The sequence below is a fragment of the Cebus imitator genome, unplaced genomic scaffold, assembly GCF_001604975.1.
Source record: "Cebus imitator isolate Cc_AM_T3 unplaced genomic scaffold, Cebus_imitator-1.0 Scaffold850, whole genome shotgun sequence".
Classification (NCBI taxonomy): Eukaryota; Metazoa; Chordata; class Mammalia; order Primates; family Cebidae; genus Cebus; species Cebus imitator.
Window position 1 is genome coordinate 5,205 of NW_016108165.1, and position 9,489 is coordinate 14,693.

Sequence of the window (9,489 nt, forward strand, 5' to 3'; positions counted from 1 at the left end):
CCTTATCATTGTTATTTGATTTCTGTATTTCTATTTTTAATTTTTTATAGCCTTGTAGGAGGCCAGTTGCTAGATGGAAGTTTTGCAAAGTCATTATCTCTTTTGACTTAACTAACTTGTTTAACAAAGGCACCGAATAATCACTTGGGTCTTTAAAGAGTTAAATCTTCTAATCTGAACATGTAGAGAATAAGGCTGTAGACTGTACCAAAAAATTAGCCAGCATAGGGCCTTGGATACAGAAAAAACCAAGTTCAGTGGAATCAGTCACCCTCTTGTCCTGGGGACACATTTGCTGTAAGCATATACTCACTGCTCATAGCACCCACCCCCAACTCCCAAGCCTTGGTACATGCCTAAGAGGAAATGGAATTAAACTAAAGGATCAGATATATCACATGCATGCCATCGCTGTCATCATAGACTGCTAGCTCCTACCTGACAACATCAGTAGCATTTCTTTACCCCTTTCAATATATGTAATTAACAGATGATGTCAGACAAGAGGAATGTCATCCTATTTTCTGTATTTGATGAGAATCAAAGCTGGTACCTCACAGAGAATATGGAACGCTTTCTCCCCAATGCAGCTGGAGTGCAGCTTGAGGATCCAGACTTCCAAGCCTCCAATATCATGCATAGTGAGTAAAGCAGCACTTAAGTCCAGTGAGCATTGGATGAAGAAAATTGATGTAACCAAAGTGATGTCCAGATAATGAATGCATTGTATGTGCATATAAATCTAACAACTATGTTACCTAAAAATGTTTAATTTGTACACAAATACATGTGATCGTATAATCCATATTTTAAAAATTTGGTCACTATTTTCTCCTTTCAATATTTACTTGGTTCCCCCCTCCCTTTTAATTCCCCATCTCTTTCTATATTATATCTTTTCAGCAACCATTCTATGTCCAGGTAACACATTTTAAAACATATTTTCTCTATAATTATATAATCATATATAAAAACATACATATATTGTATTAGTCTTCTAGTGCTGCCATAATAAAGTACTGCAGATTGGTGGCTTAATCATCAGCAGAGATCTATTGTCTTACAGCTCTGGAGGCTACAAGTTTGAGATCAGGATGTTGGCAGCGGCTTCTCTCCTTGTCTTGTAGATGGCTTTCTCCCTTGTCTTCACATGGTTTCTCCTTTATATGTCTTTGTCCTAATCTCCTCTTCTAATGAAGATACAAGTAATGTTGGGCTAGGGCCCTCCCTAATGACCTTATTTTAACCAACCACCTATTTAAAGACACTATCTCCAAGTATAGTCACATGCTGAGGTACTGGGGTTTAGGACTACAAGGTATAAATTTGGGATGGGGTAACATAAGTCAGCCCATTGCATACATACACATGCATATATGTTTATATATACCCACAAATCTGAATGGTCAAAAATATGATACAAAAAATTCCAATTGCACTATCCTACAGGGAAATGCGAAATATAATAACAATGAGATAGCACTTTATACCCATGAAACTGCCAAAATCATAATTACCAGTGGGCTTGTGAATAAAAGAGTGTTCTCATGTTGTATTAGTGGATAACTAATATAGTCTTTTCAAAACCAATATATGCCTTTTAAAATTCTGATTATTAAGATGTTTAAGATGGAGCGAGCACACATTTCCTTGTGTGTCCCACTGGATGCAACTAAAATTCCTGAACAAAACGTATGGACCACCTACCTGTCTGAGAACCTTGGAAAGTTATAATGTGGGCTATACTCACCTACCAGAATGTGGCATGTGTTTCAATTCTATTCCCCTCATCTCAAAGTTTTAGTCCTTTAGCTTTGGGTTGAGCCTCATATTAAGCCTGAATTTTAGTAATAGCAATCTATTATTCTCCAAAGTCCTTTACTATCCATTATTCTAAAAATTTTGAGTTTGTTTAGTCCTTTTAGTTGCATTTTTATTTCTTATATAGTGCAGGGTATTGCTTTCCTTCTGAATGATTCCGATTTGACATTTGTGCAAGAGTCTAGTGCTTAGTATTTAATTCTAGTGGCTCAGAGCTTTTTTCTTTTCTCCTTCTTCTCTCCAGCCTTATGGCTTTGGTTTAGAATTCCTTCAGCCTCATAGAATATTGTATTTTATAATTTACTTATTGTGTTATATACTATATATTTGTTCTTTTATTTTTTTCTATTCATCATTTTTTCCTTTCCCACCACTTCTTTTTCCAAGTAGAATGGGCGCCTACCACAGTATCTGGACAGTTAAAGCATATCATTTTCATGGAGACAGTGATTAAAACAAGAGATATATAGTGACATTAGTAGAGCCAAAAAACATTTTCACTGAAAATGAGATATTGGGAGAAAAGAAGTATTTTTTTCCTCTGGGATTTCTAATATAGCTTCTGGTGGAGGTAAGAGTCTGGACTCAAGAAAGAAGAGATTGGAGTTGGGAAAGAGTGCAGGGGGAGACACAGAGGCAGAGGCCAAGAGACACAGGGAAGGATCTTGAGAGGAAGAGTCCAGGAAGAAAGATGCTAAGGCAGAGGGATAAGAAAAGAAGAAAAATAAAAAGACCACGAGAAGGGAGACCCAAACCATAAACCACTCAAATTTCCGTTAGCAGTAAAATGGATTATCTATTTTTATACAATGAAATACTATGTGACAATGAAGATTCACAAAATAAGCTATATACAACAATATGAATAAATATCACAAGCAAAATTTTTAGTAAAATGGTAAGTATCAAAAGAATACGTACAGTATTATATTATTTACATAAAGTTCAAAAATGGGCAAATTTAAGTTATCTTGTTTAGGAATACACAGGAAGAAAAGTATAAAGGGTAGTAAGGACATGATTATCATAAAAGACAAGATAGTGACTACCTCTTAGAAAGAATTCATTTGAGAATGAACACATGTGTTTTGTGGGGATACCAGCAATATTGTATTTCACGACCTAGGTGTTTGTTTCATAATTTTGTGTTTTAAAAAATTGTAGGATTTAGGATTTATTTTGTAGATGGATCCTACAAATGATAGGGAAATTGCAGTAGGAATGAAGAGGAAGGGACATGTACAGGATTTGTTTAGAAAACAGAATGCACAAGATATGGTAAATAATTAGCTATATTTGGTAAAGGACCAAGAGGATTCATGGATGATCACCAAATTTTGGATGTGGGTAATTACGAGGAGAGACAGACAAAATGGAAGAAAGAGTATTTAAAGAAATGATAGCAGAAAACTTTCCAAATCTGGGGCAAGATGTAAATATCCACATACAAGAAGCTCAAAGATCTCTGGTCAGATTAGATTCAAACAAGAGAATACCAAGACACATTACAATCAAGCTATCGAATATCAAAGACAAAATGAGAATCCTGAAAGAAAAAAAAAGAAGCAAATCACATGTAAGGAAATTCCAGTAAGGTTAGCAGCAGATTTCTCAACAGAAACTTCACAGGTCAGAAGAAGGTGGAATGATATATTCAAAGTGCTGAAGGAAAAGAGTGCCAACTGAGAAAACTTTACCCAGAAAATGTGTTCTTCAGAAATGAAGAGAGATAAAGACTTTGCCAGACAATTCCAGTTACACAAGAGGAATAAATTAAAGACATTTATTGTACACTGTGGTGACTACAGTTAGTAACAATCTACTGTATACTAGAAACTTGCTATGAGAGTAGATTTCAAGTGTTCTCACCAGAAAAATAAGTTTGTGAAGTAATGCATATGTTAATAGCTCGATTTAGCCATTCCAATATATTATACATATATAAACATTGTGATGTACATCATAAATAGATTCTATTTTTCCCTTTCAATTAAAATATAAATTTAAAACGAGTGGATAGAGAAGAATTAGCCATTCTAGTAATTAAGCCTGAGGAAGGTTTACATTCCAGTGATTTCAGGTAACTGTTATGCAAGTTAATGAATAAACCAGATAGTATGAAATTAAAAGGTGTGGTGGCTCACGCCTGTAATCTCAGCACTTTGGGAGGCTGAGGTGGGTGGATCATGATGTCAGGAGATCGAGACCATCCTGGCTAACATGGTGAAACCCCGTCTCTACTAAAAATACAAAAAGTTAGCCAGGCATGGTGGCATGCACCTGCAGTCCCAGCTACTCGGGAGGCTGAGGCAGAAAAATCACTTGAACCAGGAGGTGGAGGTTGCAGTTGAGCCGAGATCGCTCCGCTGCACTCAAGCCTGGGCAACAGAGCCAGACTTCATCTCAAAAAAAAAAAAGGAAAGAAAAAGAAAGAAAGAAAGAAAGAAAAAACAAATGAGATAAACCAGAATGTCTAAAATTAAAAAGATTGTCCATACCAAGTATTGGTAAAGACGTGGAGTAACCAGAACTCTCATACATTTCTGGTTAGGATGGAAATTTGTGCACTTACTTTGGGAGTATCTAAAGCCAAACATATGCATAGCCTATTGACTCAGGAAATCCATGTCTAGTATATATGTGTTATGGCCTGAGAGAGGCTTCAGTAAAAACCAAACCTGCCAACACCTTGATCTTGGAATTTTAGTGTTCAAAACTGTGAGAAAACACATTCCTGTTATTTAATCCACCCAGTCTCTGTGGCATACTGTTACAGCAGCCCTAGTGGACTAATACAGTAGCCAAAAGTAGTGTGCACATATTTCACAAAAGACATGTAATTATTTAATCCATGTGGAGTGTCAAAAGACAAAAATACAACAAATGTACTTTAAAGATTATAATTGCCTTTTATACATGATTCTAGAATCAGATAGCCCTCAGAATCAAATACAGAACAGCAGCCAGCAACATAGTATGGATAGAAAATGGAAGTGAGGTTTAGAGACAGCTTAATTGATTACAGTTTGACACTTTGTCTTATTTGAAGCTGTTGGTTGCCTGCAGTTGATGGAAGTTCAACAACTATAATCGGCTGAGACTAAGCTGTTTGTTACAAAAGCATATTCCTAAGTTGGGCTTTGAGTTAGTTCATCAACTAAGCCAGGCTACGCTTTGTTGTGCAAGGACTCAAGTGCAGAGGTACCCTTAGGACTAATTCAAATTAATTTAACAGGAGTTTACTTTTATTAGTTATGTGAAATGAAGTAGAATCTGTTTTTGCAAGTGGATAGTCATATTTATTATCATTTACCAAATAGCTCATTTTTCGCTGTAATGGTTGGAGATGCTGCCTTTATTATGTGTTAAATTTCCACTTACATCTTGTCAATTTCTGGATTCTATATTCTGCTTGATACATTTATCTATTCTGCATTAAGACTGCATTTTTAATTATAATAGCTTTATAATATATCTTAAGGCCGTACAGGAAAAAATCTTCAATTATTAATTAGTTATACTAAGCCAATGTCTGAGTATTGCTTAGTGGTTTGTGGGCAACCATCTTACACAGTACCTAGTAACAGGGTAGACAAGTGTTTATTGAATGGATGGATCAATAGATGTGTGGAAGAGGCTTTCATAAACAATTCCCTTTATAAAGGAAGGCCAATGTTACTTTTGCTTAGCTCTTTGGTTTGAGCTAATTTAAAATATACAGAAAATTACAAGAATAATACAGGGAACTTGCACATACCCTTTGCCCAGATTCACCAATGTTTAACATTTTGCAATTTTGTTTTTCATTTTATTTTCTCTATATACACACTTTTGTTACTTTTCTACGTGAAAATGGGTTGCAGACATCATGCCCCTTTACCTTTCAACACTTTAGTACACATTTCCTGTGAATAAAGATATTCTTTTACACAATCAGCGTGATGTTATGAAATTGATAAAAATATTTCTGTAATTTATAGCTGGTATTCCAGTTATATTAACCAATGCTGTCATTTACAGCATTTATTCCCTGCAGTACAGAGATCTAGTACAAGGAACTACTTGTCCTGCTTCTTTCATTTCCTTGAATCTGGACCTTGATCAGATGGTAACTTGAAGCACTCAGGTTTTTTTTTTTTTTTCCTAGATTTTAAAACTTATATCACATACCATCCCAAGGACTGTCGTAATCAACAAAGTTAGTTTTTTTTTTCTGGTTTCTCCTCTGTGTAGTTACTATTTTCTCCCTTGCAACTAATAAACAGTTTGAAGGGATATACTTTGAGACCATGCAAACATCCTGTTCCTTATCAAACTGCCTCCCATATAACATCCAAATTAATCTTTATCATGAGGTTTCTGACTCTCTCCTCACGTTGGGATTGGAACCCAGATGATTAATAACAATCTGCTTTGTTGGAATATATGATATGTCTTCCTGGGAATAAGATAATGGGCATAACATACAATAATTCCTAACTGTATCATGGCAATCACAATCCACAATACTAAATCCGTGATATGACTAACCTCTTTTTCCCCGTTGTTTTTGCAGGCATCAATGGCTATGTTTTCGATAGTTTGCAGTTGTCGGTTTGCTTGCATGAGGTGGCATACTGGTACATTCTAAGCATTGGAGCACAGACTGACTTCCTTTCTGTCTTCTTCTCTGGATATACCTTCAAACACAAAATGGTCTATGAAGACACACTTACCCTATTCCCATTCTCGGGAGAAACTGTTTTCATGTCAATGGAAAACCCAGGTTAGTTACGTATATTATTTTTTTAACAACAGCTGCGAATGCTTCACTAGCCATTCATATGCTCTTTTGCCCACTAGCTCCCATTTGGGCAGATATGAAATGGTTCAAGTGATTTTGGCTATTGCAAGGCATTTTTTTGAGTATTTATTTATTTATTTTTATTATACTTAAAATTCTGGGGTACATGTGCAGATCATGCCGGATAGGCATTTTAATGACAGCACCACTCAATTATTTAACTTAAAAGTCTTTGCTCTAAAAGTGTCTTCACATGCCAAGGACCAATTTTTACAATTTTTATGGATACATAATTGTGCATATTTAGGGGGTACCTGTGATATTTTCATATAAGCATACAATGTGTAATGATCAAATTAGGGTAACTGGGATATTTATCACCTCAAAAACTTATCATTTGTGTTAGGAAGATTCCAATTCCACTCTTCTAGTTATTTTGAATTACACAATATATTATTGTTAAGTATAGTCACCCTACTGTCATATTGAACACTGCAACTTACCCCTTCTATTTAAGTGTAATTTTATACCTATTACTCAACCTCTCTTCATTCCACTGAATCCCCCATACCCTTCCCAAACTTTGTTAAGCACTATTCTACTCTCTGTCTCTGTGAGATCCATTTTTTAAGCTCTCACATGTAAGTGAAAACATGTGATATTTGTCTTTTATGCCTGGCTTATTTCACTTAACATAATGATATCCAGGTTCATCCATGTTGCCACAAATGATGGGATTTCATTCTTTTTAATGGCTAAGTAATATTCTATTTGTGTATATATACCACACTGTCTTTATTCATTCATCTGTTGATGTATACTTAGGTTAATTTTATATCCTAACTACTGTGAATGTTGCTGTAATAAAAGTGGGATTGCTGGATCACCTGGTAGTTTTATTTTTAGTTTTTTGGAAAACCTCCTTACTCTTTTCCATAGTATCTGTACTAATTTACACTCCCACCAACAGTATACGAGCATTCCCCTTTTGCCACATCCTCACCAGCATTCATTATTTTTTTTTGTCTTTTTGATAAAAGCCATTTAACTGGAGTGAAATATCTCATTGTGCTTTTGGTTTGCATTTCTCTCGTAATTAGTCATGTTGAGCAGTTTTTCATATACCTGTTGGCCATTTGTTTGTCTTCTTTTGAGAAATGTCTATTCAGAACTTTGTTCATTTTTAATAGGATTCTTTTTTTTTTGGTAGTAACTTTCTTATAATTCTGGTTATTAATACCCTCTCGGTTGTGTAGTTTGCAAATACTTCATCACATCCTATAGATTGTCTCTTCACTTTGTTAATTGTTTCCTTTGCTGTGCAGAAGCTTTATGGTTTGATATAATCCCACTTGTCTATTTTTTGCTTTAGTCACTTGTTCTTTTGAGGTCTTACCTGCAAAATCTTTCCCAGACCAATGTCCTGGAGCATTCCCCCAATGTTTTCTTCCAGTAGTTTTATAGTTTCAAGTTTTAAATTTAAGTATAAATATAATCCAATCCATTTTGATTTGATTTTTGTATATAGTGAGAGATAGGGGTCTCGTTTCATTCTTCTGCATGTGGATATCCAGTTTTCCCACACCATTTATTGAAGAGGCTATTCGTTCACCAGTGCATGTTCTTGATAATTTTGTCAAAAATGAGTTGGCTATAAATGTGTGGATTTATTTCTGAGTTCTCTGTTGTGTTACACTGGCATATGTTTCTGGTTTTATGCCAGTACCATGCTGTTTTAGTTACCGCAGCTTTGCGGTATAGTTTGAGGTCAAGTAGTGTCATGCTTCCAGCTTTGTTCTTTTTGCTCAGAACTGCTTTGGCTCTTTGGAATCTTTTGTTATTCCATACAAATTTTAAAATTATTTTTTCTATTTTTGTGAATAACTTCATTGGTATTTGGATAGGCATTACATTAAATCTGGTAGCATTGATATTTTAACAATGTTAGTGTTTTCAGCTCATGAGCATAGGATAGATACCTTTTCATTTTTTCTATGTCTTCTTCAATTCCCTTTATCAGTATTTTAGTTTTCATTATAGAAATATCTCAGCTCTTTGATTAAATTTATTCCTAGATATTTAATTTATTTTTATTGTAGCTATTGTAAATGATTTTTTAAAATTTCTTTTTCAGGTCATTAACTCTTGGTATATAGAAATGCTACTGATTTTTGCATGTTGGATTTGTATCCTGCAACTTTACTGAATTTGTTTATCAGTTTTAATAGTTTTTTGGTGGAGTCTTTAGTTTTTTTCAAAACATAAGATTATGTCATCTATAAACAAGGAGAATTTGACTTTTTCCTTTCCAATTTGGAGACCCTTTATTTCTTTCTCTTGCTTACTTGTTCTGGCTTGGACTTCTAGGACTACATTTAATAGAATTAGTGAAAGTGGGTGTCCTTATCGTGTTCCAGATCTTAGAGGAAAGGTTTTCAGTTTTCCACATTCAGTATAATATTAGCCATGGTTTGTCATATATGGCCTTTATTGTTTTGAGGTATGCTTTCTATACCCACTTTGTTGAGAGTTTTATCATGAAGGGATGTTGAATTTAATATGTTTTGGCATCAATTGAAATGATCATATGTTTTTGTCCTTCATTCTGTTGATACAATGTGTCACATTGATTCATTTCCATATTTTGAACATCCTTGCATCCCTGGGATGAATCCCCCTTGATCATGATGAATGATCTTTTACCATATTGTTGAATGGCATTTGCTAGTATTTTGCTGAGGATTTTTACATCAATGTTCATCAGAGATATTGGCCTGTAGTTTCTGTGTGTGTGTGTGTGTGTGTGTGTGTGTGTGTGTGTGTCTGGTTTGATTTCAGGGTAATACTGGCCTTGTGGAATGAGTCTGGAAGTATTTACTCCTTGT

At 34.9% G+C, this 9,489-nt stretch overlaps 1 protein-coding gene across 1 annotated transcript in view; it reads left to right on the plus strand.

Annotated features, from left to right (window-relative positions):
• The window catches only part of LOC119469805 (coagulation factor VIII-like), a gene marked incomplete at its 5' end in the record, with an annotated part of 20,919 nt that overhangs the window by 1,438 nt on the left and 9,992 nt on the right, over positions 1–9,489 (plus strand). The window contains 2 exons of the mRNA XM_037735591.1: positions 491–641; positions 6,377–6,586. Coding sequence (XP_037591519.1) covers positions 491–641; positions 6,377–6,586 — 361 coding nt within the window. The remainder of the gene's footprint in view (positions 1–490; positions 642–6,376; positions 6,587–9,489) is intronic.